This window comes from Podarcis raffonei, chromosome 17 (assembly GCF_027172205.1).
Source record: "Podarcis raffonei isolate rPodRaf1 chromosome 17, rPodRaf1.pri, whole genome shotgun sequence".
NCBI classification, from domain to species: domain Eukaryota; kingdom Metazoa; phylum Chordata; class Lepidosauria; order Squamata; family Lacertidae; genus Podarcis; species Podarcis raffonei.
This window is the reverse complement of record NC_070618.1, coordinates 9,586,611-9,608,684: the sequence shown is the minus strand read 5'-3', so window position 1 is coordinate 9,608,684 and position 22,074 is coordinate 9,586,611. Positions and strand designations below refer to the sequence as shown.

At 45.2% G+C, this 22,074-nt stretch overlaps 1 protein-coding gene across 3 annotated transcripts in view; it reads right to left on the bottom strand.

Moving 5' to 3' along the window:
* Positions 1-2,726: 2,726 nt before the first annotated feature.
* FAM131B (family with sequence similarity 131 member B) overlaps positions 2,727-22,074 on the bottom strand; it is a 53,760-nt gene continuing 34,412 nt past the window's right edge. For 2 of the 3 annotated variants that reach the window (XM_053370462.1, XM_053370461.1), the window contains exons 2-7: positions 17,187-17,296; positions 13,972-14,007; positions 10,654-10,743; positions 9,298-9,508; positions 7,862-8,005; positions 2,727-6,405 (exon numbers count right to left, since the gene is read on the bottom strand). In XM_053370462.1, coding sequence (XP_053226437.1) covers positions 5,750-6,405; positions 7,862-8,005; positions 9,298-9,508; positions 10,654-10,743; positions 13,972-14,007; positions 17,187-17,296 — 1,247 coding nt within the window. In that variant the 3' untranslated portion in view covers positions 2,727-5,749. Of the gene's footprint in view, positions 6,406-7,861; positions 8,006-9,297; positions 9,509-10,653; positions 10,744-13,757; positions 13,940-13,971; positions 14,008-17,186; positions 17,297-22,074 lie in introns of those variants that run through there. The other variant, XM_053370463.1, reaches the window with a different exon arrangement.

Here is a 22,074-nt window from a genome sequence, read left to right as displayed (position 1 = left end):
CCACATGGAGTCCCGGTTTATCTTAACAGCTCCTTCAGGACATCTGCTGCTAATGACGATCCGATCCGTCAGGAATTGCTTTTGAGCTGCCCTCATCCATTTCAGCTGATGCCACGAGACACGTGGCTTAATCTTTAGGGGGCCACAAGTGCTTTTGCTGACTATTCTCTCTGAATTTGGCTCAACAAAGCAAGTCCCTTACCTCTTGAGAGCCTGGAAGGCTACATCAACAAAGAGCTGAAGTTTAAGAATTCTTCTAATCTAAGGCCAAGTATAAAATGGGGGGAGAGAGAATTCTTGCTAGCCAGGCAAGATTTCAGTAGTGGGTTGAGGACAGAGTTAGAAACATACACACACTGCCTTAAATGTCAGAAGAATTTCAGAATGGCAAGGCAAGACCCCCTTATTTAAAAAATAAGTTAAAATTGAGTTGAATGGTCCTGAAATAATGTTTATTTAGAAAACTTCTCCAGGAATTGTACAGTTTAATAGAGAATGGAGTCTCTGTTTTTGAGTAGGACTTTCTAGTGGCAGGCTGTAGAATGCTACAGCAGAGTTGTGATTCTCTATTCCACTCTACAGAAATGTTCAGTATGGTTCCCCCAAAACACAAAATTAGCCTCCTTCTCTATCTCCTGTTGTTTCTTTGCTAGATGCCAAGCCATGTGCCCCTCCATAGCAGCCTTCCCAAACCTTTTGTCCCCATATGTTGTTAGACTACAACAGAGGCACCGCTTGTGGCTGAAGATTGGGGGCCCGCAGCGAGACGTTGCATTTGTGACATCACTCGCGTGTCGCATGCTTGTAATGCTTGTAAGGGGGGAAACCACCAAAGAGGAATTCAAACAAATAGCCAGCACGTGTAGACACAAAGTCAGAAAAGCTAAAGCACAGAATGAACTCAGGCTTGCTAGAGAGGTTAAAAGCAACAAAAAAGGCTTTTATGGGTATGTTCGTAGCAAAAGGAAGAACAAAGAAACAGTGGGGTCACTCAGAGGAGAAGATGGTGAAATGCAAACAGGGGACACAGAAAGGGCTGAACTCCTCAATGCCTTCTTTGCCTCAGTCTTCTCCGATAAAGAAAACAATGCCCAACCTGAAGAATTTGGAGCAAATGATTCAGCAGAGGAAACACAGCCCAGAATAACTAAGGAGATAGTACAAGAATACTTGGCTAGTCTAGATGTATTCAAGTCTCCAGGGCCAGATGAACTGCATCCAAGAGTATTAAAAGAACTGGCAGATGTGATCTCAGAACCACTGGCAGTCATCTTTGAGAATTCCTGGAGAACAGGCGAAGTCCCGGCAGACTGGAGGAGGGCAAATGTTGTCCCTATTTTCAAAAAGGGGAAAAGAGAGGACCCAAATAATTACCGCCCAGTCAGTCTGACATCAATACCAGGGAAGATTCTGGAGCAGATCATTAAGCAAACAGTCTGTGAGCACCTAGAAAGGAATGCTGTGATCACCAATAGTCAGCATGGATTTCTGAAAAATAAGTCATGTCAGACTAACCTGATCTCATTTTTTGACAGAATTACAAGCCTGGTAGATGAAGGGAACGCAGTGGATGTAGCTTACCTTGATTTCAGCAAGGCATTTGACAAGGTGCCCCATGATATTCTTGTAAAGAAGCTGGTAAAATGCGGTCTTGACTATGCTACCACTCAGCGGATTTGTAACTGGCTGACTGACCGAACCCAAAGGGTGCTCATCAATGGTTCCTCTTCATCCTGGAGAAGAGTGACTAGTGGGGTGCCACAGGGTTCTGTCTTGGGCCCGGTCTTATTCAACATCTTTATCAACGACTTGGATGATGGACTCAAGGGCATCCTGATCAAATTTGCAGATGACACCAAACTGGGAGGGGTGGCTAACACCCCAGAGGACAGGATCACACTTCAAAACGACCTTGACAGATTAGAGAACTGGGCCAAAACAAACAAGATGAATTTTAACAGGGAGAAATGTAAAGTATTGCACTTGGGCAAAAAAAATGAGAGGCACAAATACAAGATGGGTGACACCTGGCTTGAGAGCAGTACATGTGAAAAGGATCTAGGAGTCTTGGTTGACCACAAACTTGACATGAGCCAACAGTGTGACGCGGCAGCTAAAAAAGCCAATGCAATTCTGGGCTGCATCAATAGGAGTATAGCATCTAGATCAAGGGAAGTAATAGTGCCACTGTATTCTGCTCTGGTCAGACCTCACCTGGAGTACTGTGTCCAGTTCTGGGCACCACAGTTCAAGAAGGACACTGACAAACTGGAACGTGTCCAGAGGAGGGCGACCAAAATGGTCAAAGGCCTGGAAACGATGCCTTATGAGGAACGGCTAAGGGAGCTGGGCATGTTTAGCCTGGAGAAGAGGAGGTTAAGGGGTGATATGATAGCCATGTTCAAATATATAAAAGGATGTCACATAGAGGAGGGAGAAAGGTTATTTTCTGCTGCTCCAGAGAAGCGGACACGGAGCAATGGATCCAAACTACAAGAAAGAAGATTCCACCTAAACATTAGGAAGAACTTCCTGACAGTAAGAGCTGTTCGACAGTGGAATTTGCTGCCAAGGAGTGTGGTGGAGTCTTCTTCTTTGGAGGTCTTTAAGCAGAGGCTTGACAACCATATGTCAGGAGTGCTCTGATGGTGTTTCCTGCTTGGCAGGGGGTTGGACTCGATGGCCCTTGTGGTCTCTTCCAACTCTATGATTCTATGATAATGTCACGCCTTGCCTAGCGCCGCACAGCTTCAATGGCCGCAGCTCCTCCTCTCTCAAACTCTGGAGGAGCCTGCTTTTGATGCTGTGCCATGCTCAGCTCAGTGATTCAGCCTCCTCCCTCAATATTCAAGGGGCTGAGCGACACCTCCGCCCCCTAGAGTTAGCGCACTTGGACCACAACCCACGTTATCTCTAACCACTGGCCATGCTGATTAAAAGGCAACAGATGTTGTAGCCCAACAACATCTGGGAGACCCAAGGGTGGGGAAAGCTGCTCTCTTTATGCACCACATCTCAGACAAAGGAAAAAAGAAATATACGTCTCCCAAAACATTAGTGTCACATAATATTACCAAATGCACACAAGTTGCTTGCATTTTTTGTTTTTAAAAAAGACAGACAATAAAAGAACGGGTTTGGACAAGATGAACCACTTGTCTCGAGTCCGGTGAGTGCCAAGATGACAGCAGGATACATTTACATTGAAACAGAATTACCGTAAACATCCAGGTTGAGTCCTGGTCCTGGATAGGCACGTGGAGCAAGAATGGTTTGGAGGAAAGAAGTAGCAGGCTGCCTGACTCACTGCCCCCTGCCCCAACCCCAATACTGAGGACATCTCAAAGCTTTCTGGAGAACCTGAAGGCTCTAAAATGTTGGGGCAACTGGAATTCCATCCATTCTTCACTTGCAGAGAAGTTGCGCTCTGCACTTTCTTGCTTCTACATCATCACCAGCAGAATCCCCCCTCCCCCCAAAAAAACTGACAGCCAGCCAGAACGCAGCAATTAAGATAAATGCAGGAACATGAGGGTTCGCCCTCATATTCAGAGCAGTGCTGTATCCAATCCTCTTAGCCCTCAGAGGTTGGCACTGTAGCATGTAAACATATTTTAAAAGAGAGAGGTGGATTCCCCAGAGCTCAGAATCCGAGCCGCCTCTCCACTGGAGGAGCCAGGAAGAGGAAGGGAAAGGAGAGAAGGTTGGGGAAGGGTTGCCAAGAGGCTTCTCATTCATGCATCTGCTGCGCTTGCTTCTGCCTGAGCACGTGTCCGTGGTCATGAAGGCTTTTTCAAGGAAAGTGCCGTGGAGAGGGAAGACTGGGCCCTCTTAGCTTTTGAAATCCATGAAGTGAAAAACCTCCCACTATTCTCTCCATCAAAAGTGAATGAACAATAGCGTCCTGTTCACCTTCTGTTCACAACTTCTGGATGCAAACCAGAGTGTTCTGGGCTGAACACTCACCTTCTTTATCTGCACAAAGCGCCCCAGGTGGGTAAGCAAAGCACTCCTCCGTCTTGGTTCACTCCTTGGTCTTGCAACCGGTAGTCTGCCGAAAGTAATTAGTGGCAAGCCTCAGACCAGGTCAGGCTTGGAGAGGAGCAGAGACAGGGCTGTTTCCTGAAGGATTCCCTTCATCAGATAGCCCTACAGTCACCTTTGGCAAGACTTTCCTCATCAGAAATAAGCTTCCACCGCTTCAATAACAAACGTGTGGTTTTGCCCAGCAAAATGTAACTGTTCACTCCATCCTTTTCTTCCATTTTTTAAAAATAATTTTCTGGAGACTTGCAGGAGGATAAAAATGTGGTTTTTATGCTGATAAAACACTACCCCTCTTGTCTTTTGCAGCAAAGCAGCATTTGAGGATGGACTAAAAAGTATGTCCCATAAGCCATGACTTCTCATTCACAAAATCACTCCTGGTCAAAAAAAATAAATGCCCTGCAAAACTTAAGAACCCCTAACTCACCCTGTCTTCGTTCCTAATCAAGATGAAGCCTGAGAAATATTTACATTGTCAGCGTAAAAAGGAGACAGAGAGATTTCAACGGAAAGAGGAAAATCACCCTTTTCCCAGTCTCTGCTTCATCAGTATTTTGGCACTACAGAAGATCTGGCGGTGCTAGGAAAGGAATATGACCTCACGCTAAGTGGCACCCAGGCTATTCCCTCTCTGTTAGCTTCTGCTTCAAAAGCTGTTACTTGGAAATACAAAAAAATTAGGGAGAGGGGAACAGCGACAAAAGTTCTAACAGAAACTGGGAAAGGGTGGTGCTGAAGCCACGCATGCTTGCTTCCCTTGGTTTCTGCACCTGCAGACTGCTGGAAGGAGAGGACTCCATGGCTGCGTAAAATAGAAAACTGGCAGATGACCCCCCCCTCCCCCTTCCCCTACCCTGCATGCAGTATCCAATATTAAATAGGGGGAGAAACCCCTCTCTCCAGCTCCCAGGTAGGCAGAGGTAATGGGGGTTAATAAGGAAGGTTTCTGCAGAGGCCAACAATGCACACGGGCTGGAGAATGAGGTTTGGGCTGGACTCATAGAGCAGCTCTGTCCACATCAAAGGATAGTTGGTACCCACAGAGCCTCATTCTGGTGCATGGCCTGCACATCCACAGAGTCACTCTGTCTCCACACATCACTCTCTTCTCGGACTCAAGTCCAGAGTGCCTCTCCAAGCAGCACCTCACTTTAGGACGGGCCCTGGGGTTGCAAATTTTGCTGCGGTACGTTTTTGTCTACAAAGCTGCACGCCCTCACTGTTCCTGCTCCACGACGCTGCCGTTGAAACTCTTGCCTGTATCCTCAATGACCCTCCAGTCCCAAGAGCCAAAGCAGATCGTAGCAGCATCTTCTGCATCACTGAATTAAGTACGAATATGTGCCTCCCCTCAAAAAAACCCACATCTCTGCTAAAAGCACAACCTGTATCCACCACACAGCCAGTGGAGGCCACCGTCTTGCATTCCCTGAGCTCTCTGTGTTTGGGTGTCCAAGGCAGTAGGTCTTGAAGGCTCAGCCCAACATGTACAGGAGGAAGGGGTGGGTGGGTGGGGGAGACTTAGCATTGCCCAGCACTTTTGGTCCTCGGCTTACCTTGCCGTGAAACTAAAAACAAACAAACAAGTGTGCTCGTGCGCTTGGGGACTTCAGGAGCTGGAGAGGGGGTTTCCCTATCACTTTCCCCCACCCCACCCGTGTGTTTCCCATGCATAAGAGCAAAGGGTTCCTCCATGGCAGCATCAGTTGTTGGCTTCACCTTCCTCTTCGTCAAAAGACTGCACCCCGGACGAGGTAACGTCGGAGACCTTGCGGCTGAGGGCAGCAGGCTCCGGCTCCTCGCGGGGGGACAGGGACTCCAGGTCCCGGCAGACAGCATCGTCCTCCTCAGGCGAGGGCTTCTTGTTCAGTAAGGGAGCCTTCTCCAGCAAGGGGTTGCCTTCCTCCTCCTCTGTGTGGATTCCCACAAAGGTGCTGGAATCTGTGCTGCTGCCGCCGCCACTAGGAACTGTCTGAGCAGGCCATACATCCACAAGGCTAGTATTAGAGAGCAGTTGCTGCTGCTGCTGCTGCGGCTGTTGTTGTTGCTGCTGCTGCTGCTGCTGCTGTTGTTGTAGTTGTTGTTGTTGCTGCTGCTGTAGTTGCTGTTGTTGTTGTTGCTGCTGCTGCTGTAGCTGCAACAACTGATGCTGTTGGATAAGGTTGTTCTGGATCAGAACGCTTTCCTGCAAGCTGGGCTGGGACTCTTCAAAGTTCTGGCCCTGATAGGAGCCAGTCGCTGGGGACGCAATGAGTGACTGGTCGCTGGTCTCCCAGGCGTCGGAGGAACCCAGGCAGTACATGCCTTGCGAGACGTAGGAGTGAGGCCAACTGTCATACTGTGCCTGGGCCAGGTGCTCTGCAGGGAAGGGAAGAGTCGGGGGGAGAAACAAAATTCAAAAATGGAAGAAAGGAAATTAGAGTCCAGCCATCTCCGGACGTTACAAATAGGGTGTGTGTGTGAGGAATGGGAACAAATGTGTTAGCTCTGCCCTTCCACCATTTTTTAAATTAACCTTCTAACTCTTACAGAGAGCTCTTTGTTTCTGTGGAGGCTCCCATGCCCCTTTAAAGGGTTTTAAAATCAGTGAGGAGTCTCCCCAAATGCCCAAGACAGTCCCCTTCCACAAGATTAGGCCCAAATTCCCCTCAGTGAGAGGATTGAGACCCACAGATCTCAGAAAGGGTTGGGGGAAAGAGGTTTACAAATAGAAATATAGAAATATAGAAATATAGAAATATAGAAATATAGAAATATAGAAATATAGAAATATAGAAATATAGAAATAAACAAACATCTAGCATTTATTTAGTGCTTTAGAATTTAGATACGTTATTAATTTACAAATCACCATCCACTTGAATCTCAAGGTGATTTACGTAAAAAACAACTAAAAGCAGCTTTCGAAATGGTGCAAAATAAGGAAATTAAATGCAAGTTTTAAAACAGTACAGAATAAACACATAAAGCAGAGAGGCCTGTTCACTCTGGTGGAAAAACTTGTGGAAACAAAAGTGCCTTCTGGGAAATATAGAGAGGCACCACAGTGGCTCCCAATTTGCTAAGTACTGCAGACTCCTGGTTTTTCAAAAGCCTAGCCATGGGCCCTGTACTTTTGAAAATTTTGGTATCTCTACCATAGTTTTAGTTATATGAAAGGCACTGCAGACCCCGTGGGGTCCGTAGACCACCAATTAGGAATGGCTGGTCTACTGTATCTCCAGAGGGGATGCAGTTCTACAGAACAGGGGCAATGAAAGACTTTTCCTGAGTTATTGTGGAGATGGCTTCTGTTATTTTATCAGAATTATCTCAGAATGCTTATTGCTAAAACAAAATTTTAAAAATTCCTTCCAGTAGCACCTTAGAGACCAACTAAGTTAGTTTATTGGTATGAGCTTTCGTGTGCATGCATATTTCAACAATTCTCACAATATCCATATAATGTAGGTCCTTATCATTAACCCCCACCCACCCCAAATTGCAGATGGGGACAGGGAGGGGACAGAGGAGAGCAGCTTCCTTAAGACCACCTATTATGCTCACTGCTGATGTTAAGAGCACAGTTCACCCTTCTCAGCTATGATACTATACTAGCAATGGCTAGAATGGGGCAGATGGATGTCCTAAAAGGAACTGAGAAAGGAAAGTGTCAACAGTGGGCAGGTTTGGGTAATGAAGGCTTCTCCCTCCCCAATATAGCCTTAGTCAACACAGGAAAGTCAAGCTGCCTACACCAATTGGCTTTGCTGAATAATTCCCTGTGGACCTGTGCTCACTTCAACCAAATCCAGGAGGAAAAGCCAATGCTCACCCTGGTTCTCCATCATCTCCTGGTAGTTCTCGTTGTAGTTGCCAGCTTGGTTCTCCTGGTTAGAATTGACGCTCACATCCTCGCCATCCATAGAAGACCAGGCCATGAGGGTGGCTTCTGAGATAGCAAACTGCTCCATCACCCCTGTGTTGAGCAGAGAAGAGAGAAGGATAGCGGTACATGGAATTGCCCCATTCTTCTCCCCCAGCCAATAGCCGCAGATCCTGCCTCTTGGGTCCCATTGCCCAGTCCATGCCAGTTCCTGAGAAACTCTGGCTGGGATCCTAACTTAGCAATATGGAGTAGCCTGATCTTCTGTACAATTGCCCAGGCTCCCAACCCAAGTATCAGGAATTGGTTTTCTGAAGGGTTCAGAACCCCAATCCAGAATAGCTGCCGTTACCCTGGTTCCACTAATTCTCATAAGCATGCCTGCAAAGGGCCCTGGAAGAAATGTAACCCTTGTAAGCATCCTGTTGCAACTGAACCTTAATAGGGAACGCAGGGCAGAGAGTGGCAAATGGCAGCCCTGTGCTGAGCTTCCTCCTCCCTGCTCTGTAGTGCATAGTATACTTACCCCATGTCTTGAAGTCATTACACGGAGAATTCCCCTTACCCCCCCCCCAGCCACCAGTGGCAGGCCAGCAATATGGAATGGGACTGGGACGTGCCCAGTGTATCTCACAGCCAGATAACCAGAGGAATTCAGCATAGCACTAAGGAGATCGCTCCATCAGCACAAGCATTTTGGCTTGCTTGGTGAAACAATCTCCCCCCTCCTTCCCCCCTAGGGGCTCTCCTAACCCCCTAAGTCAATACTGTGGGCCCAGGAGGTGGGGGAGCCCTTTTGAGTTAGTGGCAGTCCTCAAGCAAGCTTTCGCTGGTGAGGATGGTGAGTTGAATCTGGCCCAATAAATGCGCTGAGTCTTTCCTGACACCTTCATTATATATTTTAGATGCCAGGCGAAAACATTCCTCTTCAACCAGGCCTGTGGCTGATTAATATCCTATAGCCTTTTTAAAGTGTCTGTGAGAAGAGTTATTGCTTTGCTGTTTTGGTTTAATTATTTACTTGTTTTTATTTTATTTTATTCTGTGAACCTCCATGAGATCTGTTGATGAAGGGCAGTATATTAATTTTGACAACAACAACAATTTCCTCAGCATGCGTGTTCTCCTTTGAAATGCCTCTTGGGCTATTTCCACTTTGCTCCCAGAAAGCTGGAAGGGATCAAAAGGTCATTCCTTCTAAGTTTCCCCTGCACCCACGACATCAGGTGGGTTAAAGTTTATGCAATCCAGAGAGAAGATGCATTCAGAGAAAACGGATCCAGGTGGCTCAACCAATCCAGTCCAGTTGAACTGTTCCCACCCCCACCCCCTCCTGCTCCACCACAAACCATCCACTGATGGAGGGCCAAACAGTAGCAGCCTACCTGCAAGGAATCGGGCCTCCTTCTCCCCATCACTCAGGTCAGAGTAAGCGTCGGCGTCCTTGCGCACCGTTTCGTGGGTGTGCTGCTGCTGCTGGGTGTTGCCGTTGCCCCAACCTTGCCACTCAATCATGTGTGCGACGCGACCCGACCCCATGGCCGTGGGCTTGGTGACGTGATCCTTCATGCTGCGGGATATCCCTAAGGCGCCAGACATTAGGAAAACAAAAAGGGGCTATTATACAGTTCCAGAGACATTGATCGTCAACCTAGGATGGGCCCATTTTCACCCAGTTCTCCCATTCCTCCTTTATACCTGCTTCTAAAACTCTATCTATATACTGGTCTAAGTAAGGAAACACATAAAAGTCATAAGACGTGGGGCCCCATAATGAACTTAGTTGCCGTGTTTTAATCTGACAAAGTATGGACACTGCAGCCTTTTATCATACCAAAGGGGGAAATGGACTGGGCATCTGGCTATTGGGGGCCACAGTATAATCACTGATATTTATTTCGTTTTCATTATTAGTTGCTTGTCACCCAAGGATCTCCAAGCAACTTACAGCAAAAAAAAAAGAGAGAGAGAAAAAAGGTATACTGCATATATTACCATAGGGGAGAAAGAGGGGGGAGTCATATAATATATTAGTATTTCATATAAAATCCATTAAAATACTCAAATAGTGAACAAAGCAATACTCAGACCCACTAATGAGCAAATAAACAAAACCTCAACCTCCCCATAGTCTAAAGATCATTCACATCAAAACAATTTTAGTCAATTTCCTTCTTTTTTTAAAAAAAAAGTTTACTGATTTTATATAACATTAAGCAGACATAAGCAAATATAAAGCAGCCCCCTCCCCCTGTTTTAAGCACTCTCCATTAGTTGACAACATATAAGTAATTGGATATTTTTGGAGATAATTTTTGTGCAAACACATCATTTCACAAATCTCCATAGGTCCTTGGTGCCCTGTATCCAATTTCTTTTGCTAATGCATGCATATGAAATGCAATTAAGCCATATGCTACTAAAGGCGTTTGAGTTGTCACAATGTCTTTCTGAGGTGGGGACAGGTGTTCTACTATTCACACATTCTGACATACTTGTTCCACAATGGAAATTTGTCATGGGAAGTAGTAGTGCAAGACTTAATGGAACTGGTGAGTATATTGACACACAAGCCTGGAATCTGAGTGGGTAATGAAGTCACTTCAGGTTTAAAAAGGGTATGTGTCGTTCGGTGTAAAGTAAGGGATATACATATACATATATATGCACAAGATAAAGCCAAGATTGCTGAAAAGTGAGATAGATGGCTTGAGAGCCACAGGTTTGAGATCCTCACCAGAGAAGGAAGACTTTGCCAGAGCTCCAATCCCATATGCATTGGAGTTTCGCTTCAGCTTGGGGAGGATGGAGGTTGTGTCTTCCATGGAGAGCTGCAAAGAGAGATCATGTAAAAGGAATGAAAAGGTAAGAGGGGGAGGGAAGGAGACATTCCAGTCTGGACTTCTAAGAACACAAGGAACTGGGAAGCAGAAGAAACCAAAGGAGAAGGGACAAATAAAGATGGGGAAATTAGTAACTAGACTGAAAACCTGCATGGGGCTTGGTCAGGAACTGCCCATGGGAGGGAATTATTGGATTGTGTGTGCCATTTTGGATATTCGTGTCTTGGGCCAGCCCTGATGTGCTAAGATGTATCTCATGACTAGTCGGGTGTGCTTTTTTGGCCAGAAATTTGTTCAGGTGAAGTATTTATGAAAAGATGAAGATAACAACAAGCAGCAACAACGACAACCCTAAAGATTGTTCTGTATTCACAGCACTGGAGCGAAAGGAGAAGAATGGGAGAAATTTAATACTGACTGGATGAAGATATTACTGAGGAAAGGAGGTCAGAAACGTCCTTTAAAAAATGTAACTAAGCAGGTGTCCAGGCCAGTGTCCCTGGTGCCACACATTTTTTTATTTCAGTTTGCCCCATGTTTAGAGCAGAGCTTTAAAATTACAATAAACAGAGGACTGCTGTTGAAAACTGTAGCCCTGTGTTAAGTTCAGCAACATGTGGCATAACTTACTTAACATTCTGATGTCACTGTGCTCTTCATTTCCTTGCCTCTGCCCCCAAAACATTGGCTATCACTGGAGGAGCAACACTCAGTGCAATTGGCGTGGGCCATGGTGCAAATGGAACTGAATGTTACAAAGGGAAAGGAGATAACCTGAAAGGGGATGATTTGTGTTTATCTATGTGGTCGCTTTCATGCTTCTTATTCTTGAGGTTGTGGGGCTGCATTTATAGTATAGTTCTGCTGAGTAGTCAAAGTCTTCTGTATAAGGATTTCTATCACCTGGAGATGTCTCCATGGGAATGTGACGCTGAGGTAAAAAAAAAAATCAAACCTTTTCCTTTCCTGCCCTTGAACAAAACCATTCCAGAACCTTAAGCACTGTGTTGATGGTGAATCAGTCGATCTGTACAAAAGAAAATATCTCTCTATTTCCACCTCCCTCCCTAAATAAAAAGGCTTTGCTAATGAAGACGACTAGAATAATGGCTAGGGTGAGGAACATTGTGTTAAAAAACAGCCCAGAGTCTTGCGGCAATTTAAAAGATTTGACAAATGTATTCTATGGCAGAAGCTTTTGTGGAAGTGACTAATACAGCTACCCCTCTGGATCTGGGGGGAGGGGATGTACAAAGTAATTGTTGAAAGGTTAGCGCCTCTTCAGAGAAGCACAAATCTCTTTGTGAAAAAGAGTAAAACATGAATCACAAGGGTGAGCCATACCGGGCAGGTGAGTCTCAGGCCATGCCAGCACGCTTCACTCTCGCCATTGTACCCACGTCCTTGCCTGATAGGTGTCTGAATCGGCCATTATTGTGGATGCTCGCCATGCTATCTAGCAAAGCTGTTTGCAACTACTGATCTTAGGTGAGCATGTGTACAGGTGTATGTGGCAATAAGCCCCAGGCCATCCCAGCTCTGCAACTCCAGGCTCGGCCCAACAGAATAAAGCTAATTTAAGTTGTCCTCCGTCTCCAACTCCTCCTCCTCACAGAAGCCAAACATAATAAAGTTCACTTCAGCAGGAATTTATTATTCTTGTATAAAAATGGAAGGGATTTGTTCATTTTTTAAAAATGAAGGAAAGCTTTTGTTATGTACTGAGTTGAATAGGATCCAGAATGCAGCAGTCTGATTAGTCCACAGGAGCCACCCAATCCAGCTCCAGGTGGAAGGGAATCCGCAACCTGATTGGCCTACAGGAGAATCCCGGAATTAGCCAATCACGTGGGGCCCATTGTGTAAATGATGTATATAAGGCAGACATTCTGGGGGAACTTCCATTCCGCCTCACCACTATGAGCTGAATAAAGAGCATGAAATCCACTCTCGACTCCGAGTATATTTCAGCTTTACTTGCATTTCCGCCCACATCCTATTTGTATCTGGCTTGGGTTGTTTATAAAAGGGGTTAGAGGCACAAATTCACAGAGGGTAGATTCACCAGCAGCTATTAGCTAAGATAGCTAAGAATGGAAGTTCCATGTACAAGGATTCTGATCCACATTTAGCCACTGTGTGAGTTTGGGCCAGTCACTTGGTCGAATTTACTGCGCAGGGTTCCTGTGAGGATTATTTATGTATTTATTTAATTGGTATCCCACTTTTCCTTCGAATCAGCTCAAGGTGACAGCTCATTTCATCCTCACAGGAACCCTACAGGGGTTAGGTCAAGAGACAGTGACTGGCTCAAGGTCAGCCAGTGAGCTTCATGGCAGAGTGGACCTTGGTCTCCCTAGTCCTAGGGCAGTACTCTAACCACTACACAACTATGGCTTTAACTCTGTGTTTGCCTTTCTGAAGGAGAAGCCCATAGCTTTCGTTCTAAACTATAAGTAGCACAAACCATAGCTGGCATGATGTCCACACTGAGTAAAGGAGAGTGACAAAATTTCAAAATAAATGGGAGCGCCTCCTATGTTTAGAAAGAGTGCAATATGAAGAGTTAAACTAAAATGTATGAGGCAAATCACTACTTCTATTACTGAACAGAGAAAAGTAGGCAAATTGTGGTTTCAAATTATAGTGCTTGTGTGCCGCAGAGATGCCCTCATAACTGAAATCCTTAAATGCAGGAAAGCATAGTTAAAACGTTTAGCAAAATAAATATTCATTTATCCATCCACCTAATTCAAAAGTACAGATCTCTGCTGCTGCTTCCCTGCCTCTGGGTAACTAATGCAAAGCAGGAGTGGGTGGCAAGGAGGTGCCAGTCCTCACTGGAATGACTGCAGGGAGAGGTGGCGGGCCATTCACATGCCCTCTGAGGGCCAATTTTTATTTGATGTGATTCCTAAATGTTCAGCAGGCACCCATGTAGTCACTATGGGTCAGACTGGAAGCAGCAATACACCCATCTTGAGATATAATCCAAAACCCACCAGTAGCAAGATAGGCTCCTACACAGACACATGGAGTCTATGCAAGAAAATCTCTTGGGGCAACAGTGGGGAACCTGCAGCCCTCCAGATGTGGTTCGACTGACGCTCCTATCAGTCCTAGTCAGCACAGCCACTGCTCAAGGATGATGGGAGATGTAGCTGAGCAATTCCCAGAGGGCCAACCTCTGTCTTAGGGAATGGGGACGGTACTCACGTTAATGCCATCCCAGGAGAAATCTGTCCGTGTTTGCTATGGAGAAAGAAGAGGCCAAGTTAATGTCACATGTGACTTCTCTGCATGTAACATACATTACTTCCTCTACCAGCTGATCCTACTGGTTACTATGAACAACCTTCTACTTAATCGCTTATTGAAAAAGGGTGTTACTCCTTCACTTTAAGGGTGCATGCTTGGAAGAGCATCCCTGTCCAATTTGCTCCTGATGGCCACAGCCGTACGTGTGCAGCCATCATGTGCTACATAAAGAATAAGAAAGATGAAGAGACAAAGAGAAGAACAGAGGTGGGCTGGGAGAAAGGGAGAGAGAACCACAGACACGCAGAAAATATATATAAAACTCTTCTGGGATTAGGAATCCCATGGCGATCAAACCCCTTCAGTCTTTTATGGCTGAACACTAGATCTCTGACACCAGCAGACGTACATTCAAAGGGGATGAATGTGCAAGATTAAAAGCTTATTCACAACAGTAACGGATGATTAAGTGCATATAGATTTATACAACAATATGGAGCTCTCTGTACCTTGAGGCTAGAGGCTTTCTTCTGCTTCCCTGCATGCTGCCCATTTCCCCCCCTGTTTTTCTACAGTCATTCAAGCTCCTTTGGTTCTGCTGCTTCCAACTTCTCTTCATGAGCCCTGTCTTCCTATTGTTCTTTCCTTTAGCCCTCCATTTTCTATTGTGCCATCTTACTTTCAGAATTCCCTTTCACTGCAAATATATGTTCTGCATTGGCTATACACACATTAAAATTTAGCTTTTCTCACATGCTTCTGTCCCCAGTTCAGGGGTGGCCTTGCAGGGGCTGCTGGGATATAATTCCCATCAACTCCAATGATTGGTTTTGCTGGCTGTGTCTGATGAGAGTTGTAGTCCCGCGGCACCTAGAGAGCCACAAGCTAACCAGCCCTGCCCTGACTCAACTGTTTCTCTTCCCTCCCCATCTCAGCTTCAATTCCCCTCTTCAGTCTCTTTCATGCTCTGTCCCGTTTTCTTCAAATTACAAACTCGCAGGCAAAAACTGTGACACACACCCTATGCACAATCCAGCTCGTCATGAATATACATGACGATAATGCACAGCTAGTTGCATGGAAAGGAGAATGAGGATGCACATTTGAAAGCACACAGAAATGTGCCCACCATTCAAATTCATGCACAGTGCGCCTCTGAATGCACATCCAATTTATCCAAACCCAGGCAGTAGATGTGTGCTCACAGGCCTGCTTATATGCACAGATCTCCTTAGCTGAGGGAGGGAGTTTGTCTAGCTAGTTATTCTAAAGATAAGCCTTGAATATTAAACATAGACTTTGGGAGATGCTGCCAGTCAAAGTAGACAGTACCTATGCTGGATCACATCTAGGGTCTGTCTGGTCCAGCAGTTGCTCTCCAACAATGGGCAATGAGATGGAAAGTTCACAAGATCAGCAAGATGGCACTGAATGAGTCCCCTCTTGAGCCACTCTAGTGCCAGCGGGTTAGGTGGCATCCTGGTAACTCACTGACACCAACCATCATCGCACAAAGAGAGGGATTTCTGGAGTCATCCCCTACAGCTTAGCAGAGATGTACTGAAATGAAACTCAACCTCATTGCATTTTGCAATGGTGAGAGATTCATAAAGCTAAAGTGGCCTGTCTGAATAAAAATAGTATTCATCTTTTGAAAAGACCAAAGGTCTCATCAGATTGCATTCACTGAAGCTTATTACATAGATAACTCACATGCATAAAATTACAGATGGTGAAGCGGCTGCCAAACAACAAAAATAACACCGTCTACAGAAACCACTGCCTGGTAATCAAACAGCAGATATCTGACAGCAAATTTAGAGCAAAAAGAGGAGATTCTTCTCTGTATGGCAACAGCAAGGCAAGAATATGCTATAGATTCTGTAGCATCCTTTTGCATTGCTGCAGCCATCCAAGGAAGCTTCTCCTTGAGAAGCCAGTGTGGTGTAGTGGTTAAGAGCAGTAGACTTGTAATCTGGGGAACCGGGTTCGCGTCTCCGCTCCTCCACATGCAGCTGCTGGGTGACCTTGGGCCAGTCACACTTCTCTGAAGTCTCTCAGCCCCACTCACCTCACAGAGTGTTTGTTGTGGGGGAGGAAGGGAAAGGAGAATGTTAGCCGCTTTGAGACTCCTTCGGGTAGTGATAAAGCGGGATATCAAATCCAAACTCTTCTTCTTCCTCTTTTTGTTGAAAATTGGCTATCAGGACTCCTGCCTCTATACCAAGAGTGGGCAACTTCCAGACCTAATTATGCTGGCTAAGTCATGCCAACTTGTCATCAGTTGTCTATGACATCAGGTATGGAGCAGGTAATAACCTGGTTCAGTCAAAAGGTGATGCCTGAAAATCCCTATATGAAGTGCTGTGCACACGTCTCTGCCAGGTCTTATAAAGTGCCCCACAAGGTATTTATAAAACATAATAAAACATTAAAAACACAACAACAGCAACAACTAAAACTAAAACAGTTGCAAGCATTTTTTAAAAAAACACCATTGCAAACATTATCAACTAGAGATCTCAGAGTTGCCAGGAACAGTGGCTTTCAACCACCTGATGCCTCTGTTAACAGGAATGTTTTAAAATTCCTTCCAAAAGTCAATAATGAGGGAGGGCATTCTGCAAATGGGGAAGCACCACTGAAAAGGCCCTGTCACTCCGCCAACTGGGCAGCCACCAGTGGCACTTTGAAAGTGGCTATCTCTGCAAAGTGCTCTTTCAGATCCATGCAGGCAGAACAGGGCAACCAACATCACTGCAACATCAGATGATTACAGGTGGGTGGTCCCACACACCTGTCATACTCGGCCCATGAGACGTAGGGGAGATAATGGTCTGGCTCACAGTATAGAGAATATCACAGTATTGCCAACACACATCCAGACCATTGGGCAAATTGTTTAGATTAGAAACTGTCCCAGATACCCACTTCATGGAGAACATCTGAGATGTCCCAAAGTTTCATGTACCTGGAATCAAACTCATTTGGCTCTAATCAAGTAGTCTGCTTCAACTCAAAATTCAATTGTGCAGAAAATGAATAAAACTATCTATGCCTGGGACTCATTCTCTAATGCAAACAAAGAAGCACACTGCCTTCTGTCACTTTATGATCTCCAAACTTGATCCTGATACTCTGTCTTCTTAAGAGGACACGGAATGGATCCTTACCTCGGTGGACGGCCGGTGGATGCTGCTGCCATGGAGTGAGCTGGTGCTGTCCATATTGATCTGGTCAACATCTTTTAGTCCTTTCCAGTCCACAGCAATCACCTCGTTTCCTGCAATCGCACAGAAACTGCGTCAGAGCTTGCTGCTGCTTCCATCGTACAGATTTCATTCCAAAACTGGAGCATCCACTGCATTTATCCAAGCCATAGTGATACAAGCCATTCGTTGGGTCAATAACTCACGCTCTTGTTAAAATTAAGGAGAGGACGGGGAGTTGTTTTACGGTTAACAAATCAAAGACCACAAATTCACTTTACAATCTTACAGGGCAGCAACGGGAGAAATACCTGTGGGGGCCAGGAAAGGCTCTTTTTCAAAAAGAAAAATTAAAAAAAATCCCCGGGCTTACCATCCACTAAAGGCAATGGATGTATTTCAATGCAGAATACTAGTCAAGCGGAGAGGTAAAACAACTTTGCTCCAGGTGCAATGAAATCAGCACAAACTCTAAATATTAAGTTCAAATATTGGTTATCAACAACCAATATCATTGATCAAATAAGGAATACGATAAATTTAATTCTGTTTCAAAATACAGATTATTAAATGTGACTGATGATAAAACATAGGTTATTCAGTATTGCTTGAAGGCAAGCTTCAAATAGGATGTGTTCAGACAGACCTTAAGTGGAGGGCTTTTTATTTTTTTACCTCTCATAAGGTAACCCAGCTCCTTTAGCTTTCAAAATGCATTTGACAGATATCCTCCTTACTAGCAATTCTGACCCCACTATCAAGCATATTTCCTGCTCCTCACTCCTTCATCCGGCTGGCCGTTTACCCTATTTATTTTTTTAAGTATAGCGCTAATGTATATACATTAAACACAAATGTGTTCTTGTTTTTGTTGTTGTTAAAGCAAAATCCATCTTAAGGGAGCTGCAAAACATTTCTAGGGAGAAGGATTAGTGGTACCCCACATGCTGGTCAACTAGTACAGTTCACAACCAGCTTCAGCTACAAACTGGCTTAACCGGTTTCCCACCTTAGCTTCATCCTGAACAGGGAGCCTTCTATGTTTGTAGTATTCTGAGCCATGTTCCACAGCCACTCAGCTGCTCAAATAATATAGGACTGTACACACACACCCTTAAATATCAAATGCCAAACAGAAACGGTCTATGTGCAATCCTTACTGAATCTACAAACAAAGATAAATTTAAATTTGGTGTAAAATAATTAAACAGAAAAATAACAGAACAAAAATAGGATGCAATACAGATCCTTGTGCATTCAACTTTCCTCATTCTTCCATTGAGATAACTGTCCATTTATTCTTAACCTCTGCTTCCTGTTTCTTAAGCAGTTACTTATCCACATGAAGAGATCTCCTCATATTCCATGACTGGTAAGCTTACTCAAGAGTCTGTCCGAACTGCACCAGAAGATTTTGGAGGAGTGTGAAATGTGAAGGGTGGTCATATTTTGACCTGCACATTAGTCCAAGAGGTGTGGATCAGGTCATTTCATTTAGGAATTTGCAAATATCTAATTCCTTAACTATCATTCTTAAGGCTGAAAGAAGAGTTCAAACAAGAGAGGTGGTTTTAAAAGAAAAACAGCTTGAATGGCACATATCGTGTTGTCTTGTGTTCATTCCTTTGAGTGCAATAAAGCCAGTTATCATCCATTTAGAAGGAATGTAGAAGCCTGCAAGAGGGACCATGGGACCAACTATTCAAAGATCACATTTGATTCAGACTGAGGATGCATGTATAGGTAGCCTTGAAACAAGGTTTGAAACTGAGAAAGCAGAACATCTGATCCTGAGGTGAGAGACGATGATAAACCAAAAGAAACTTTAGTCACACAAAGCACCTGTGAGACTTGATGACAATAATATAGACACAGAGATTCCCATTACTAGCTCGAAAGAAAAAGTGACCCAGATCCCTAAGAACTTTACCTTCTAAAATGTTAATTTTATTTCATGGCTCTGAGTGCATCATATTTGCGGCAACAGATGTTATATTTTATTTTTATTCCCCCGCCAAGTAAGTCTCTTTCCTGCTCAGCAATGATCCATTAGCTCATATTTTCAAGTGCATTTTTATAAGCCTAATTTTCTACCTGTGCATTAATCACAGCTTTTCTGCCCACATGACTTTAGCGTTTGCCATTCTCTATAATCAAATAAAAGTGCATTGCCCATATTGCAAGTAAAAGTGTGTTGCCTTTGTACAGCAAACCAGTTGTCCGACCTAAAGCATTTAAACTCTCAAGATATGGTCTGAACTGAAGGCACAAGGCCATCATCTTGCTGAAGCTAAGCAGGTCTTGTCCTGGTCAGCATCTTTCACAGGAGACCTTCTGGAAATCACATGTATTCCACCTCAAAGACCTAAGAAAGCCTGTGTTGCATCAGGTCAAAGGACCATCTAGTTCAGCATCCTGTGAGATACATAGATAATTCTATTTCTATGCTGCCCTTCCAGCCTTTGCATTGTAAAAACCATGTTCAGGGCAGCTTACAACATGAAAAATACCTAATTACAAACATAACAAAAGTAAGGTAAAGGTAATGGGACCCCTGACAATTAAGTCCAGTCGCGAATGACTCTGGGTTTGCGTCGCTCATCTCGCTTTACAGGCCGAGGGAGCCAGCGTTTGTCCGCTTCTGCAGACAGTTTTTCCGGGTCATGTGGCCAGCATGACTAAGCCGCTTCTGGAGAAACCAGAGCAGCGCATGGAAACGCCGTTTACCTTCCCACTGGAGCAGTACCTATTTATCTACTTGTACTGCGTGCTTTCAAACTGCTAGGTTGGCAGGAGCTGGGATTGAGCAACAGGAGCTCACCCCGTCGTGAGGATTCGAACCGCCGACATTTCAGTCGGCAAGCCCAAGCAGCACAGTTGTTTAATCCACAGCGCCACCGGCGTCCCATATAACAAAAGTAGTCATAACCAATAAATGAAACATCAAGAAGTACAAAACCAAGTTGAAGCAATTTCCACATAAATCACAACAGCATCTAAAATAAGGATACACAAAAATTAATACCTCCACACCAAAACCTCCTAAACAACACCCCAGCCCAAGTGTCTGTTCAGAAGCCTCCGCTTTTGTAGATGGAGTCAGTCCAGGCCCCGCCCTCCCAGGTCAGGTGGAAAGACCTGCAAGACACGGAGCAGGTCTTCCAGGACTCACAACCAAGATGCCTATGGGAAGACCACAAGCAGGACTTGAGTGCAACAGCATTCTCCCCACTGGGGATTTCCAGCAACTAGTATCCAGAGGTCCACTGCCTCCAACAGTGCAGGCAGAACATAGCCAATGATTCCATGGCGGAAGAAAGGTCGGGTATAAGTGCATGAGAATAACTAGACTGGCTTGGTATTATTTGTTGGCTGCTAAAAAAATTGTAGTATTTTTTCCCTCCCAGATGCTTACAAATTCTGTAATTTATATAGTATTCCAAAAATGTGCTTCTGCAAACACAAGTACAGCAACCTGTGGACAGGATTACAACTGAGTTCTTCCTGTGTTGCCCATTGGCATCAGATATTAAACACTAGGAAATGTAGAATTCAGCAGGGAATAGTCAGGACAGGAGCATGAGGTCTCTATAGATACCAGGATAATCTTGACTTTGAAGTGTGTGGCACCTACGGTTAAAACAGGGTTCCCCTTGAATCTGGCTTGGAGCCCATCACTATGGAAAAAGCAGCAATGTGGCTTTCCTGCACCTGCTCTTCTCTCGTTTTCTAGCAGGAACTTATTTCCCATAGCTAGGCAACCAAACCTCTCTGCAGTTCAGGGGTTACTGGTGTCACATCCATATTCAGCCACTTCATAGCCCAGAGTCAATTGGACCAGCAAAGGACTTGGAGAAGCACCTCTGGAGGAATCAGTGCCCAGGGATCTTCTCTGGAGCAATCCCTATGAAAGTTGGTGGAAGTTGTGCAAAAGCACACTACTGCTCATTGATTACCATTTTGCTACTACTGGAGAATGGGACGCGGGTGGCACCGTGGGTTAAACCACAGAGCCTAGGACTTGCCGATCAGAAGGTCGGCGGTTCGAATCCCCGCGACAGGGTGATCTCCCGTTGCTTGGTCCCTGCTCCTGCCAACCTAGCAGCAGTTCGAAAGCACGTCAAAGTGCAAGTTGATAAATAGGTACCGCCCCGGCGGGAAGGTAAACGTCGTTTCCATGCGCTGCTCTGGTTCGCCAGAAGCAGTTTAGTCATGCTGGCCACATGACCCGGAAGCCGTACGCCGGCTCCCTCGGCCAATAAAGTAAGATGAGCACCGGAACCCCAGAGTCGGCCACGACTGGACCTAATGGTCAGGGGTCCCTTTACCTTTACCTTACTACTGGAGAACTTCACAGGATATTGCACCTTTAGTATTCTGCAAGTTACCTACAGGGCTGACCCGCCCAGTGCTTTTTAAAAAGAAAAATAGGTGCCGGAATTTACCGTGGGGCAGCCCTGAACGGATGCCAATCTGACAACTGCCACTTTCACCACCCACAGAGCTGCTAAAAACTATGGCAAACTCTCTCACTAATTGATTTGGGGGTCACTCCTGGTTCTGGCACAGGTCAAATAAATGCACCCATGTTCCCATGTTCTCTTAGATTCAGGCAGATGGCTAGGGCATCTCGGAGGGGCCCTCGCGCAAACGCACACATGTGCAATGTTAGAGGCCTGGGTGGAAAGCTTAAAGCCTGCTGCTACTACACGGGAGAAAAGGAAATGTGAATTGGCCCCACCTCGTAGCTTGACCAATTGCGGCTAGCAGCAGCTAGAAGCTAGGTGAAGCCATGGATATATTTTTTTAAAAAAAGTGTAGATTCGCATATGCTGGCTGGTTTTGAGTTGAA